The sequence below is a fragment of the Somniosus microcephalus genome, chromosome 12 (genome assembly GCF_052327205.1).
Source record: "Somniosus microcephalus isolate GS21.2 chromosome 12, FLI_Smic_1.0, whole genome shotgun sequence".
Classification (NCBI taxonomy): Eukaryota; Metazoa; Chordata; class Chondrichthyes; order Squaliformes; family Somniosidae; genus Somniosus; species Somniosus microcephalus.
The window spans coordinates 9,238,043-9,255,451 of record NC_140998.1 but is presented as its reverse complement, the minus strand read 5'-3'; the positions used below and the strand labels follow the sequence as shown (position 1 = coordinate 9,255,451).

Sequence of the window (17,409 nt, the reverse complement as noted above, 5' to 3'; positions counted from 1 at the left end):
ACTCTCCCCTATTACGGACTCTACCCACCCAGTCAATCTCCTCCCACAGCCCATGGACACTCTAACCTAGCACAGACTCTACCCACCCATTTAATCTCCTCCCACAGCCCATGTACACTCTCCCCTATCACAGACTCTATCCACCCATTTAATCTCCTCCCACAGCCCATGTACACTCTCCCCTATCACAGACTCTACCCACCCATTTAATCTCCTCCCACAGCCCATGTACACTCTCCCCTATCACAGACTCTATCCACCCATTTAATCTCCTCCCACAGCCCATGTACACTCTCCCCTATCACAGACTCTACCCACCCATTCAATCTCCTCCCACAGCCCATGTACACTCTCCCCTATCACAGGCTCTACACACCCATTTAATCTCCTCCCACAGCCCATGTACACTCTCCCCTATCACAGGCTCTACCCACCCATTCAATCTCCTCCCACAGCCCATGTACACTCTCCCCTATCACAGACTCTACCCACCCATTCAATCTCCTCCCACAGCCCATGTACACTCTCCCCTATCACGGACTCTACCCACCCATTTAATCTCCTCCCACAGCCCATGTACACTGTCCCCTATCACAGACTCTACCCACCCATTTAATCTCCTCCCACAGCCCATGTACACTCTCCCCTATCACGGACTCTACCCACCCATTTAATCTCCTCCCACAGCCCATGTACACTGTCCCCTATCACAGACTCTACCCACCCATTTAATCTCCTCCCACAGCCCATGTACACTCTCCCCTATCATGGACTCTACCCACCCATTTAATCTCCTCCCACAGCCCATGTACACTGTCCCCTATCACAGACTCTACCCACCCATTTAATCTCCTCCCACAGCCCATGTACACTCTCCCCTATCACAGACTCTACCCACCCATTTAATCTCCTCCCACAGCCCATGTACACTCTCCCCTATCATGGACTCTACCCACCCATTTAATCTCCTCCCACAGCCCATGTACACTCTCCCCTATCACAGACTCTACCCACCCATTCAATCTCCTCCCACAGCCCATGTACACTCTCCCCTATCATGGACTCTACCCACCCATTTAATCTCCTCCCACAGCCCATGTACACTCTCCCCTATCACAGACTCTACCCACCCATTTAATCTCCTCCCACAGCCCATGTACACTCTCCCCTATCACAGACTCTACCCACCCATTTAATCTCCTCCCACAGTCCATGTACACTGTCCCCTATCACAGACTCTACCCACCCATTCAATCTCCTCCCACAGCCCATGTACACTCTCCCCTATCATGGACTCTACCCACCCATTTAATCTCCTCCCACAGCCCATGTACACTCTCCCCTGTCACAGACTCTACCCACCCATTTAATCTCCTCCCACAGCCCATGTACACTCTCCCCTATCACGGACTCTACCCACCCATTCAATCTCCTCCCACAGCCCATGTACACTGTCCCCTATCACAGACTCTACCCACCCATTCAATCTCCTCCCACAGCCCATGTACACTCTCCCCTATCATGGACTCTGCCCACCCATTTAATCTCCTCCCACAGCCCATGTACACTCTCCCCTGTCACAGACTCTACCCACCCATTTAATCTCCTCCCACAGCCCATGTACACTCTCCCCTGTCACAGACTCTACCCACCCATTCAATCTCCTCCCACAGCCCATGTACACTCTCCCCTATTACGGACTCTACCCACCCAGTCAATCTCCTCCCACAGCCCATGTATACTCTCCCCTATCACAGACTCTATCCACCCATTTAATCTCCTCCCACAGCCCATGTACACTCTCCCCTATCACGGACTCTACCCACCCATTTAATCTCCTCCCACAGCCCATGTACACTGTCCCCTATCACGGACTCTACCCACCCATTCAATCTCCTCCCACAGCCCATGTACACTCTCCCCTATCATGGACTCTACCCACCCATTTAATCTCCTCCCACAGCCCATGTACACTCTCCCCTGTCACAGACTCTACCCATCCATTTAATCTCCTCCCACAGCCCATGTACACTCTCCCCTATCACAGGCTCTATCCACCCATTTAATCTCCTCCCACAGCCCATGTACACTCTCCCCTATCATGGACTCTACCCACCCATTCAATCTCCTCCCACAGCCCGTGTACACTCTCCCCTATCACAGACTCTACCCACCCATTTAATCTCCTCCCACAGCCCATGTACACTCTCCCCTATCACAGACTCTACCTACCCATTCAATCTCCTCCCACAGCCCATGTACACTCTCCCCTATCACAGACTCTACCCACCCATTCAATCTCCTCCCACAGCCCATGTACACTCTCCCCTATCACAGACTCTACCCACCCATTCAATCTCCTCCCACAGCCCGTGTACACTCTCCCCTATCACAGACTATACCCACCCATTTAATCTCCTCCCACAGCCCATGTACACTCTCCCCTATCACAGACTCTACCTACCCATTCAATCTCCTCCCACAGCCCATGTACACTCTCCCCTATCACAGACTCTACCCACCCATTCAATCTCCTCCCACAGCCCATGTACACTCTCCCCTATTACGGACTAAACCCACCCAGTCAATCTCCTCCCACAGCCCATGGACACTCTAACCTAGCACAGACTCTACCCACCCATTTAATCTCCTCCCACAGCCCATGTACACTCTCCCCTATCACAGACTCTATCCACCCATTTAATCTCCTCCCACAGCCCATGTACACTCTCCCCTATCACAGACTCTACCCACCCATTTAATCTCCTCCCACAGCCCATGTACACTCTCCCCTATCACAGACTCTATCCACCCATTTAATCTCCTCCCACAGCCCATGTACACTCTCCCCTATCACAGACTCTACCCACCCATTCAATCTCCTCCCACAGCCCATGTACACTCTCCCCTATCACAGGCTCTACACACCCATTTAATCTCCTCCCACAGCCCATGTACACTCTCCCCTATCACAGGCTCTACCCACCCATTCAATCTCCTCCCACAGCCCATGTACACTCTCCCCTATCACAGACTCTACCCACCCATTCAATCTCCTCCCACAGCCCATGTACACTCTCCCCTATCACGGACTCTACCCACCCATTTAATTTCCTCCCACAGCCCATGTACACTGTCCCCTATCACAGACTCTACCCACCCATTTAATCTCCTCCCACAGCCCATGTACACTCTCCCCTATCACGGACTCTATCCACCCATTTAATCTCCTCCCACAGCCCATGTACACTCTCCCCTATCACAGACTCTACCCACCCATTTAATCTCCTCCCACAGCCCATGTACACTCTCCCCTATCATGGACTCTACCCACCCATTTAATCTCCTCCCACAGCCCATGTACACTCTCCCCTATCACGGACTCTACCCACCCATTCAATCTCCTCCCACAGCCCATGTACACTCTCCCCTATCATGGACTCTACCCACCCATTTAATCTCCTCCCACAGCCCATGTACACTCTCCCCTATCACAGACTCTACCCACCCATTTAATCTCCTCCCACAGCCCATGTACACTCTCCCCTATCACAGACTCTACCCACCCATTCAATCTCCTCCCACAGCCCATGGACACTCTCCCCTATCACAGACTCTACCCACCCATTTAATCTCCTCCCACAGCCCATGTACACTCTCCCCTATCACAGACTCTACCTACCCATTCAATCTCCTCCCACAGCCCATGTACACTCTCCCCTATCACAGACTCTACCCACCCATTTAATCTCCTCCCACAGCCCATGTACACTCTCCTCTATCATGGACTCTACCCACCCATTTAATCTCCTACCACAGCCCATGGACACTCTACCCTATTACGGACTCTACCCACCCATTCAATCCCCTCCCACAGCCCATGGACACTCTAACCTAGCACAGACTCCCCCCCACCCATGGAATACTCCCCAATCCCCAAAGGGAATTGAACCAATCTCCAAATGGTCCTCCATTGTCACATCTCCACCCTCCAACACTGGTCTGCTGCCCTCAACAGACAGCAACCGCCGTGCCCCATGAACTATTGGGTCATGTCAGTCTGTGCCAATCCAGAAAAAACCCTCCAGGGTGAACTTGTAGCTGCAGAAGCATTCAGTGGGCCGAGTCCTACCCGTAGGGACCACCCCGCAGATAGCTGGCGCAAGAGGGCACTGTCGGCTGCTTCACAAACGCGAGGGGACGCAATGGAAGGGTCGCCAACATGATAACCTTCCTGAATAAAAGCACGGGATTACTGGTAATGTACAGTCGGGCGATCAGCCTACGCTGGGTGGGCTCCAGTGAAGTGTTAACCAAATCCTTTCTCTATCAGCTCTTAATGGGCCAGCATCTTCCCTTCTTAGTCTTTTCTACCTCGAGACTATGGGATGTCCTCCAAACGCAGGGAGTGTGCCAGCCAGAGTCTTCAAATGCCACTTCACATGTTAAATTATATCAACGCTGGTGCAGCCTTTGGGTCCCAGCTTTAGACTGGTTGGAAACTCTTAAAACAAAAATGGTTGTGTTTATCTCCCGGGTTAATGACTGCGAGATGCAGATTGATCCGTAACCAAGGAAACAGCTCAGCGACAAAACTGCAACAAACCTTTCCGACAAATGCAGCAAATTTATTATCGAGTGATTCACAATCTCCTCCTGAGTCTAACATCATCAATAAAATAACAATGTGGCATTAAAAATCAAATTAATACTTTCATGAATTAGTGAGTTACAGACTGGAAACTAATCGAGGGGTTCGGGGGTTTATATATAGAATAACAGATACCCGGGATTGAGTTACAGGCTGGAATCTAATCGAGGGGTTTGGGGGGTTTATATATAGAATAACAGATACCCGGGAGTGAGTTACAGGCTGGAATCTAATCAAGGGGTTCGGGGGGTTTATATATAGAATAACAGATACCCGGGAGTGAGTTACAGGCTGGAATCTAATCGAGGGGTTCGGGGGGTTTATATATAGAATAACAGATAGCCGGGAGTGAGTTACAGGCTAGAATCTAATCGAGGGGTTCGGGGGGTTTATATACAGAATAACAGATACCCGGGAGTGAGTTACAGGCTGGAATCTAATCGAGGGGTTCGGGGGGTTTATATACAGAATAACAGATACCCGGGAGTGAGTTACAGGCTGGAATCTAATCGAGGGGTTCGGGGGGTTTATATATAGAATAACAGATACCCGGGAGTGAGTTACAGGCTGGAATCTAATCGAGGGGTTTGTGGTGATTTATTCCCGCACTGTGTCCTGATTGCTCATCACACCTGGCCTACTCTGGTCTCCGGTCTCCGAATGCCCCAAATTTAAAATTCTTCTTTCATGCGCTTAAACCCCTCCAGGGCCTCGCCCCTCCCTATCTCCGTAACCTCTTCAAACCCCACAACCCCCCGAGATCTCTGCACTCCTCCAATTCTGGCCTCTTGCGCATCCCCGATTTTAATCGCTCCACCATTGGTTGCCATGCCTTCCGGCCCAAAGCTCTGGAATTCCCTCCCTAACCCTTTCTGCCTCTCTTTCCTCCTTTAAGAAGCTCCTTCAAACCTACCTCTTTGACCAAGCTTGTGGTCACCTGTCCACATATCTCCTTCTTCCTGTTTCCTCAACCGAGGATTCCCCTCTACCGTGGCTGACATGGCCCTCGACCGTGTCCGTTCCATTTCCTGCACTTCTGCTCTCACCCCTTCCCCTCCCTCCCAGAACCATAACAGAGCTCCCCTTGTTCTCACCTTTCACCCCACCAGCCGCCACATTCAACAGGTCATCCTCTGCCATTTCCGCCACCTCCAGCATGATCCCACCACCAAAAACATCTTCCCCTCCCCTTCCCTTTCAGTATTCCGAAGGGACCGCTCCCTCCGCGACACCCTAGCCCACTCCTCTATCACCCACAACACTCCCTCCCCTTCCCATGGCACCTTTCCATGCAAACGCAGGGGATCCAACACCTGCCCTTTTACCTCCTCCCTTTCCACCATCCAGGGCCCCAAACACTCCTTCCAGGTGAAGCAGCGATTTACTTGTACTTCTTGCGATTTAGTATACAGTATTCGCTGCTCACGATGCGGTCTCCTCTACATTGGGGAGACCAAACGCAGATTGGGCGACCGCTTTGTGGAACACCTCCGTTCAGTCCGTAAGGGGGATGTTGCGTTCGTGTATAATAAGACACAGACTGCGGAGAACGGTACAACAGGTGTTTACTCAACGTGGCTCACACTGCAACTGATCTGTACAGATTACTACTCAGTGTTATATACAGGTGTGGTCACTGCCGGTACTGCAGTATACATGAGCTGTAAAACATAGTTCCCCCCCTTAAAGGTATATACATTACAATTCCTCCCCTTTTAGATTAACAGTACCATAACACTCATTTAACAATTAAATATCAAACTAATTACAATTAACACTTTTAACATGCAACATTAGCTGAAAACAGTCTATTTATATATTCAGTCTTTGGGGAGGCTTCCTGATCCTTTCTGGATAGCGCCTTTCCCGAGTGTCTTGCTCTTGGTGCGGAGGCGATTCTGGCACCCTGTCGTCGGTTGGTTCATCAGCTTCCGATGCTACTGTTTCTGGGGTAGATGCGACCTGTACGTCGGGTTCATCACCAGGTACGTATGGGTGAGGCATGGGGTTGACTTGTTCCCGTGACTCTAGGATCTGGTCAGCATGGCGTCTCACGATGCTCTCCCCAACGTCCACTGTGTACATTAGTGGCCCCTGCCGTGTGCATATCGTTCCTGGCTGCCATTTTTCTGTTCGGTAGTCGCAGGCCAAGATTGGTTGCCCTACATTGAAGCTCCTTGTTGGCTTCTCATGGATGTGCTGGAATTGCTTACTCTCAACATCTCTTCGTATGTTTGGTCTGAGCAAATCCAGGCGAGATCTTAACCTTCGGTTAAAGAACATCATGGCTGGGGCCTGGTTGGTGACTGCATGTGTCGCATTCTGGTAGGCGAACAGGATATTGTCCACCTTGTGCTGCAGCGGAATGTTGTCATTGTACATAGCCTTTATTGCCTTCTTAAAGGTTTGTACGAACCTCTCAGCCAATCCATTTGTGGCTGGATGATACGGGATGGATGTGTAATGCCTTACCCCATTCTTTTTCAAGAACCTCCGGAACTCTTCGGACACAAACTGTGGTCCGTTGTCGGAGCAAATCTATTCTGGCAAGCCATTCCTGGCAAAAATGGTCCGTAGGACTGCAATAGTTTTCTCCGTGGTGGTGGAGGACATTTTGATGACCTCAGGCCATTTCGAGTGCGCATCCACGGCTATTAAAAACATTGAGTCCATGAATGGACCAGCAAAATCAATATGCACCCATTGCCATGGAGATGAGGGCCACTCCCATGGGTGTAGAGGGGCCTGTGGTGGTGCAGTTTGGACTTTCTGGCATCCTGAGCAGCTCTTGATCAGGTCCTCGATTTGTTTATCGATTCCCGGCCACCACACATAAGCCCTGGCTAGGCTTTTCATTTTTACCCCTCCCAGATGACCCTCATGAAGCTCATTGAGCACTCTATCCCTTAACTTGGGTGGAATTACCACTCGGGATCCACACATCAAGGTCCCCCGGCACACTGACAGCAGTTCTCTCCTTGTCGAGAATGCTGGCAACAGTGAGTCGCCATGTGCTGGCCATCCCTTCACCGTCAAATCATATACCCGAGACAGTGTCGGGTCATTTCGGGTTTCCTTTTCGATACAAGCGTTAGTTACCGGTAGGTATTCAACTATAGTTGAATGGAATGTTTCGACAGGATCCACTGCTGGTGCTTCCTCCGCAGTAGGCAGTGGCAGGCGTGATAGCCCATCAGCATTTCCATGCTGTTTCGTGCCCTTATATTCAATCTAATAGTGGTGCGCCCCTAGAAAAAGTGACCATCTTTGTAGTCGTTGCGCAGTCATCACCGGAACGCCCTTCTTCGGATTAAAAATGGAGACAAGAGGCTGGTGATCAGTCAGCAAGGTGAATTTCTGCCCGTGCAGATAGTGATTGAACTTTTTCACTCCCCACACTAGGCTGAGGGCCTCCCTGTCAATCTGGGCGTAGTTACGCTTGGCTTAGGTTAGTGATCGTGACGCGAAGGCTATTGGCCTCTCTGAGCCGTCCGAGAATTTGTGCGACACCACCGCTCCAATGCCGTAGGGTGACGCATCACATGTCAACCGAATTGGTAATGCTGGGTTGTAATGGGCCAATACCTCTTTCGATGAGATTAGTGTTTTGCTCTTCTGGAAAGCTCGTCTACATTCGTCACTCCACTTCCATGGCACCCCAGTTTGCAGTAGGGTGTTCAGTGGGCGTAGTATTGTAGACAAATTTGGCAAGAACTTATGGTAGTAGTTTACCAGCCCGAGGAACGACCTCAGTTGTGACACATTTTCCGGTGCTGGAGCCTTGACTACTGCCTCAATCTTCTCTGGGGACTTATGTAACCCCTCTTTATCGATAACATGGCCACAATACGAGATCTGTTTTCTAAAAAACTCGCATTTGGGGCGGTTAGCTCGGAGCCCATATTCCTGCAATCTAGTGAGCACCTGCTCCAGGTTGGCAAGGTGATCATTGTCATTTTCGCCCGTGACCAGGATGTCGTCCAAATAACACTGGGTCCCTGGGATCCCTTGCAGGACTTGTTCCATTGCCCTCTGCCAAATAGCCGGAGCTGATGCTACCCCGAATACCAGCCGGTTGTATTGGTAGAGACCTTTATGGGTGTTGATTGTGAGGTATTTTTTTGATGCTTCTTCTACCTCCATTTGCAGATACGCCTGGGCCAGATCAATCTTAATGAAGCGTTTCCCTCCAGATAGCGAGGCGAAAATATCTTCAATCCGCGGAAGTGGATATTGTACGGTGTGAAGGACCGGGTTCACTGTTACCTTAAAGTCCCCACAGATGCGAACCTTCCTTGGATCCCCAGGCGTGCTGCTCAACGACTTTTTCATCACAGGGATGATGGGTGTAGCCGACTCGCTCCAGTCTACCTTGGACAGTACACCTGAACGTTCCAGACTCCCCAGCTCTGCATCAACGGCTGGGCGGATCGCATAAGGTACCGGTCTGGCCTTAAAAAATGTTGGGCTTGCGTTTTCTTCAATTTTAATCGTCGCTGTCATGCCTTTTAGTGTTCCGAGTCCTTGCTGGAACACTTCTTTCGCGTCAGTTAGGATCTTTGACAGTCACCCAGGTGTGACGTCGTCATCCTTTTTGTCAGCCACAGTCAGTGCCTGTATGGAATGCCAATTCAGTTGTATTTTCCGGATCCATTCACGTCCCAGTAATGGTGGTCCTCCATCTTGCAATACATACAGGTCTAGTTTTGGTGTTTCCTTACCGTTATATATAACGGTCACCCTTATTTTTCCTTTGGGGTAGACTTTTTGCCCTGTGTATGTCTTCAAAATAATTTTTGTGTCTCTCAAGGGTATGTGTGAGAATATCCGCTCGTAGTCCCATCGGTTTATGACTGTTAGGGCTGATCCTGTGTCCAATTCCATCTTTACCTGGACTCCTGCCAACTTGAGAGTGACCCAAATGGTTCGGTGATCCTCCGTTGTGATCACATTATGTAGTTTCAGACAACTCAGTTCCCTGCTTTCAGAGTTGTTATCACTCTTTTGTTCATCTGAACTATTCTCCGTCATCTTATGTACCTTCTTGTACTTTTCTTTTGGAGATTTCTTATTGCTGGTTTTCTTTCCCGACCTGCAGACTCGTGCTATGTGTCCTACTTTTCCACACTGTCTGCACATTTTGTCTTTGAACCAGCAATCATTGTGGTCGTGTGTTGTTCTGCTGCAGCGATAGCACTTCTCTGTATCTGTATGACATTTCGTTTGTGCCATATTCTTGCGGTCTCTGTTGTATCTCTGCAGCGCCCCGTGCTGCTGCTTCATATGATACCGCAATGCTGAAAGCCTTTTCCAGTGTAAGGTCCTTTTCAGATAAAAGCCGTTTCTGGGTTCCTTCACTTTGAAGCCCACACACAAACTTGTCCCTTAAGGTATCTGCCAGTCCCGCTCCAAACTGGCAGTGTTTCGATAGTTTGCGCAGTTCTGTTAAATAATCAGCATTGCTTTCATCCTTATGCTGGTTCCGTTTGTGAAACTTGAATCTTTCTGCTATCAGCAGCGGTGTGGGGTTTAAATGTTCCTTTAGTATCGTTACTATGTCTTCAAAACTCTTTTCCACTGGCTTCGTTGGGGTTACTAGATTTCGTAATAAACCATACGTCTTTGCACCCATTAAATTTAACAATACCGACGCTTTCTTGTCATCTGACACCTCATTTGCCTTGCAGTACACCTCTATTCGTTCGACATATGTAGTCCAATCTTTGACTTCATTGTCAAATGCGGTGATACTGCCACTCTTCGGCATTTTGGGTGTGGTTTAAAATGGTGTCTCCTGCGCTTTCTTCCTCCCCCGCTGCTGCCAACGCCGCTCCCGGTGGTTCTCGTGGCAATGGCGGCGCCCTGTAGGTTTCGCGCGCTTCTCCTGCGCTGCTGCCAATGCCGCTCTCGGCGGTCCTCGTGGCAATGGCGGCGCCTCGCGGGTTTCTGCGTGTCTCTCTCTCGCTCTCTCCGACGCTGCTCGGCCCCTGAACACCGGCTGCGCCCTGTGCGCTCTGCCCTCTCTCTCTCTCCCCCATCGACGCTGCTTGGCCCTTTGCTGTGCCTCTCGGTCGGGCTCTAGCCCGCCGCTGTCCGGGAAGGGTCTGCGCACTACCTGTTGCCAGCCCATTTCGCTGGACCACCTCGACTGGAAAGCCAAGCCTGGCTCTCGACAGCCTCCCCCGCAATTCTCGAGTCTCTGCTGGATGACTGGGCGGTTGCCCGTGGTCGACGCCCGAGTCTCTGGCCTTGACCTCCAATCCACTGATCTCCAGGAACGAATCCCCGGGAGATGATGCAGAGTTGCAGGTAGGTTCGAACCTGCCTCGTCGCCAATGTTGCGTCCGTGTATAATAAGACACAGACTGCGGAGAACGGTACAACAGGTGTTTACTCAACGTGGCTCACACTGCAACTGATCTGTACAGATTACTACTTAGTGTTATATACAGGTGTGGTCACTGCCGGTACTGCAGTATACATGAGCTGTAAAACATCGTTCCCCCCTTAAAGGTATACACATTACAGGGGACCCCGAGCTTCCGGTCGCCTGTCACTTTAATTCTCCGCTCCACTCCCACTCTGACCTCTCCGTCCTTGGCCTCTTACACTGTTCCAACGAAGCTCAACGTAAGCTCGAGGAACAGCACCTCATCTTTCGATTAGTCACTTTACAGCCTTCTGGACTCAACGTTGAGTGCAACAATTTCAGATCATAACCTCTGCCCCTAATTTTTCAGACTGCAGCTGTTGCTGATTCTGTTTTTTCCCATTTACACCTCCTCTAGGCCCGTCTTTTGTTTCATTCCTTGTCCCATTACCATCTCCTTTTGCCTCGCACCATCATCCCTTTTGTCTTTTAATCTCTCCTGCCTCCCACCCTATCACAGACCTTCCCTTTTGTTCTTTCCTCCCCTCCTCCCTTTCCCTGCCCCGGCACTTACTTAAAACCTGTCACATCTCTAACTTTTCCCAGTTCTGACGAAAGGTCATCGGCCTGAAACGTTAACTCTGATTCTCTCTCCACAGACGCTGCCTGACCTGCTGAGTATTTCCAGCATTTTCTGTTTTTTTTCTAGTATTCCCTTTGTGGGTCTCGGTGCCAAATTGTGTCTGATTTCCGCTCCTGTGAAGCGCCCTGGGACGTTTTACTACGTTAAAGGCGCTGTATAAATGCAGGTTGTTGTTGTTGTTTTATGATAGAAAGTGAGCGAGCTCGAGGAGCGGGTCACTGAGTTAAACCAAGAGCTGGAGCATCGGAACGAACTCTACCAGGAGACGCTGGGCCTTGCTCGGAGGGCGGAGGAAAGGCTAAAGGATCGGGGAGAGGCCGTTAGGCACCTCGAAGGGCAGCTAGCTGCCGAGGACCTACTGAAAGGTGGCCGCCTGTTCGAAAGGCGGAAGGTAGGTTTGTGAGAGGCTTTTCTGATTAAAGTCTGTTCAGTTCCGGGCCCCGCTCCTCAGGAAGGATCTATTGGCCTTGGAGGGGGAACAGCGCAGATTCACCAGAGAGATACCGGGGCTAAAAGGGTTAAATTATGAGAACAGGTTACACAGACCAGGCTTGTATACCCTCGACTTTAGAAGATTAAGGGATGATCTAATTGAGGTGTTTAAGATGATTAAAGGAGTTGATGGGGTCGATAGGGCGAAACTATTTCCTCTGGTGGGGGGGGGGGAGTCCAGAACAAGGGGGCAGAACCTTTAAATTGGAGCCAGGCTGTTCAGGGGTGATGTCAGGAAGCACTTCTTCACACAAAGGGGGGTGGAAATCTGGAACTCTCCCCCCCAAAAAGCTGTTGATGCTGGGGGTCAATTGAAAATTTCAAATCTGAGCTTGGTGGATTTTTGTTGGGTCAGAGTATTCAGGAGGGTAGATGGAGTTAAGGTACAGATCAGCCGCAATCCAATTGAATGGTGGCACAGGCTCGAGGGGCTCAATGGCCCCCTCCTGTTCATTTGTTCTTAAATCGCAATTGTTACCAGCAATTTAATCTGAGAGGAATCTTCTCCCTGACCTGCCCAACATTAACTGAACAAAATCTAACTTGACTCAGCCTGCCCGTTTCCTCTCCAGGTGTGACATGTCCATGGCCTCATCAATAGGTGAACCTAACGTTCCATGTAAGAGTTGACCACCTTTGTAAATCACTGGTTGGGCCTCAGCTGGAGTATTGAGTCCAATTCTGGGCACCACACTTTAGGAAGGATGTCAAGGGCTTGGAGAGGGTGCGGAGGAGGTTTACGAGAATAGTCCCAGGGATGAGGGACTTCAGTTATGTGGGGAGGTTGGAGAAACTGGGGTTGTTCTCCTTAGAGCAGAGAAGGTTAAGGGGAGATTTAATAGAGGTGTTTAAAATCACGAGGGGTTTTGATCGAGTAAATAAAGAGAAACTGTTTCCAGCGGCAGGAGGGTCGGTAACCAGAGGACACAGATTGAAGGTCATTGGCAAAAGAACCAGAGGCGAGATGAGGAAACTTTTTTTACGCAGTGAGTTGTTGTGATCTGGAATGCGCTGCCTGAAAGGGCGGTGGAATCAGAATCAATAGTAACTTTCAAACAGCAATTGGATCAATAGTTGAAGGGAAAACATGTGCAGGGCTATGAGGAAAGAGCAGGGGGAGTGGGACTAATTGGATGGCTCTTTCAAGGAGCCGGCAGAGGCAGGATGAGCCTCCTTCTGTGCTGTATCATTCTATGATTCTATAATTCTATGATCTATCTATATCTATCTTTGTTTGGGGAGGGATGTTGTCGGGGAGAAGTTTGGCAGAATTGTCTTGAAGTGGCTAAGTGGATCGGGTAAAATCCATGCTAGTGTAAGTCTGAGAATTTCTTCCATCAGACGCACATCATGTAACGCCAACTTATACAGTCTGCGGAAGGAAGGAAGGGCGAGCGAGTTCGGTGTCTCTTACTCCTTCTTGGCTTTTCCCGAGGACAATTCAATCAACTGAGTAATGAGCTTCAAGCCCTGTGGAAGTAGCTCTTAAAATGGTGCAGCCCATTTTTCAGTGAGCTGTGGGGCCCTCAGCTGAAGCCGAGCTTGGCACTGCACTGATGTGTCAGCCGTGGCTCAGTGGGCTGCACTCTCGCCTCTGAGTCAGAAGGTCGTGGGTTCAAGTTCCACTCCAGAGATTTGAGCACAAAATCCAGGCTGACACTCCCAGTGCAGTACTGAGGGAGCACTGCACTGTTGGAGGGGCAGTACTGAGGGAGCACTGCACTGTTGGAGGGGCAGTACTGAGGGAGTGCTGCACTGTCGGAGGGGCAGTACTGAGGGAGTGCTGCACTGTCGGATGGGCAGTACTGAGGGAGCGCTGCACTGTCGGAGGGGCAGTACCGAGGGAGTGCTGCACTGTCGGATGGGCAGTACTGAGGGAGCGCTGCACTGTCGGAGAGGTAGTACTGAGGGAGAGCTGCATTGTCGGAGGTGCCGTCTTTCGGATGAAACGTTAAACCGAGGCCCTGTCTGCTCTCTCAGATGGCACTATTCCAAAGCAGAGCAGGGGAGTTCTCCCCAGTGTCCTGGTCAATATTTATCTCTCAATCAACATCACTAAAACAGATTATCTGGTCATTATTGTAATGATATCAGCAAATAGAGATGGTATTTGCCTGTTCGATTATGATGCCTTAATAGCATGTTTGCAGGTATTGATTACTTATGCCTGACCAGCAGAGGTCATGTGAGAGACAAAGAGTTTGGGTTTGGTTTCAGTTTCATTTAAAATGCATCACTAGCATAATGGTGTCTCCTGAATGCTGTATAAAGAGTTGAACAGACTTTAGATTAAAACTCATTCTCTTTCATAAATGTCTCATCATTGAACCCACAAAGAAATCAATACATGGTGTCAGAAGTGGCTGAAAGAGATGAAGAGAAAAAATCTGAAGTTAAATCAGCTCTCCACAAATTAGCAAGCCAAAAGAGAACATCGTTGCTTACCATTGGAGAATAGCAAACGAAGTGAAAAAATGGAAGGATTACACCCACCGGCGACGCTTCAGTTAACAGGTAATGTGGCTGAAAATTGGAGGAGATTCAAACAACGTGTGGGGTTGTATTTAGCGGCAATCGGAGCTGACGAGAAAAGTAATGAAAGGAAATCGTCACTGTTCTTACATGTCGTGGGTGATGAAGCGCTGGAGGTGTATAATAACTTCACATTCGCTGCTAATGGAGACAAAATGAAGCTAGATAAAATAATGGAACAGTTTGAGGCCTACTGCATACCTAAACGTAACGTGACGTTTGAGAGGCACAGATTTTTCACATGTGTACAGAAAACGGGTGAGACTATTGATCAGTATGTGACTGAACTGAGAAACAGAAGCAAATCGTGTGAATTTGGGGGACTGGCAGACTCGCTGATAAAAGACAGACTGGTGTGTGGCATTCCGGATAATGGTCTAAGGGAAAGACTGCTAAGAGAGCAAGATCTAGACCTGGGAAAAGCCATAGCACTGTGTAGGGCTACAGAGACTGTGAAGTTGCAGGCAAAGGAGCTGTTCAGTGACAATAGCTGCAACGTGGATGCAGTGAGAATGAACGGACACAAACCGTTTAACAAAAAGAGCGCCAATGTGAAAAAAGAGGCGTGGCCAGCGAACGAAAATGAAAGGGACAATCGAAAGTCATGTAGTCGATGCGGTACACAGCATCCACCAAAAAAGTGTCCAGCATATGGTAAAAAATGCAATAGTTGCAACAAGAACAACCATTATGCCCGTTGCTGTAAGAACCAAATGCAACAAAGCAAGGTCCATACAGTAGATGAAAGCGAGATAGAGGAGTTCTATGTAAATGTTGTGTCTGAAAACAAAAAAGAAGAAAGAGACTGGATGTTGACACTAAAAGTGAATGACATACACATTCCATTTAAATTGGATACTGGAGCACAAGTTAATGTGATATCAGAGACTGATTTTAAGAAAATTAGACCCAGACCAAAGATACATGGAATAAAAGTGAAAGTGACAGGATACACAGGTACTGATATACCAGTGAAAGGAAGATGCATTGTCAAAGTAACACACAAGGACAGAGAGCACACGCTAGCATTAATCGTGGTGCCAAAGGATGTGCAAGCCATACTAGGTTTAAAAGCCTGTGAGAGACTGAACCTGGTAAAGAGAGTCCTCATTGTGGAAAGCGAAGGAGAGACAGTCTATGATGAACTGAATGTTGCGTACACACCGGGTAAGCTGATGTATACAGCAGACACATTGTCCAGAGCTGTTGACCCAGGAGAGCCCGCAAACACAGTGAAAAGACTGAAGTACAAGGCAAAAGACAGTGGAACTGACTTCTACCAAAGCATGCTTGTATACCGCACAACGCCGCTCGAGTGTGGTAAGTCACCAGCCCAACTCCTGATGGGACGTCGGCTAAGGTCAAACCTACCCATCCCGGAGAACCTCCTGAAAACAAAAGAGGGGGAGAAAGTGAGGAAGTTCAAAGAACAACAGAAAGAAAAGCAAAAGTACTACTATGACAGAGGAACACAAAACCTACCTGAACTCCACACTGGTGACCAAGTAAGGTTCAAAGACAAAACAAACACATGGACTCAGAAGGGAACTGTCCTGAGTGAAGTTCAACCAAGATCATACACCATTCAGACAGATGAGGGTGCTGTTCTGAGAAGAAATCGTCGAGATCTTCTCATGGGACCAGCCACAGCAGGTCAGAAGACTGATACTGTTGAACAACCTGATCACACAGCTGAGAAACCATCATCTGAGGCAACAACTCAGATTCAAGGACAATCAATCAGAAAATCCTCAAGACACGTGAAGCCTCCTGAGAGAGTCATTGAGTAAATTTAAGGACTATTGTTATAGAAGGAAGTAATGTTACCTTATTCTTTCTTCAAGTTCTAGTGTATTGACATATTTCATGTGAACACACAAAGCAAGGTTAAAAAACCTTGATCATGATAATGATAATGTAAGTTCATTAAGTGTTACAGTTAAAATGCAGATTAATACAAAGAAAACATGTTGTTAGTTAAAAGTAAAATACTTTTGTTTTAAGGAAAGGAGATGTAATGATATCAGCAAATAGAGATGGTATTTGCCTGTTCGATTATGATGCCTTAATAGCATGTTTGCAGGTATTGATTACTTATGCCTGACCAGCAGAGGTCATGTGAGAGACAAAGAGTTTGGGTTTGGTTTCAGTTTCATTTAAGATGCACCACTAGCATAATGGTGTCTCCTGAATGCTGTATAAAGAGTTGAACAGACTTTAGATTAAAACTCATTCTCTTTCATAAATGTCTCATCATTGAACCCACAAAGAAATCAATACAATTATCATGTGGTAAACCACTGTTATACCTGCCTGTGTGGGTGTTTGTATTCCACTGTGTACATGTCTGTACATGCCTCGGCTGACTCCGCCCACGAGTCCAGGTATAAAGGTAACTGCTCCACAGTCCCTCTGTATTCTGGACTGGTCGACCACTCGAGGCACACCTTCATTCTCTTGTTAATAAAAGCCTGTTAGTTACTCGCTTAACCTCAGTCTTTTGAGTAATTGATAGCGCATCAATTTTATTAACAAGATTTTTTATAATGGAGAAGACCCTCACACCAGCATGCCTGGACTTAGACCATCGGGAGGCGGACGCAGCCACCAAGTTTGCTCACTGGCTTAGGTGCTTTGAAAGATTCCTGATCGCCTCCGCTGCAACGGTCAAATCGGATGAGGACAAACTGGATGTCCTGACCTCCAAAGTGAACCACCGAG

At 48.7% G+C, this 17,409-nt stretch overlaps 1 protein-coding gene across 1 annotated transcript in view; it reads left to right on the top strand.

Moving 5' to 3' along the window:
* The window catches only part of LOC147109013 (coiled-coil domain-containing protein 170-like), a 399,974-nt gene that overhangs the window by 157,574 nt on the left and 224,991 nt on the right, over positions 1-17,409 (top strand). Inside the window, exon 9 of the mRNA XM_086004187.1 lies at positions 11,855-12,055. Within this exon, the coding sequence (XP_085860313.1) occupies positions 11,855-12,055 (201 nt within the window). The remainder of the gene's footprint in view (positions 1-11,854; positions 12,056-17,409) is intronic.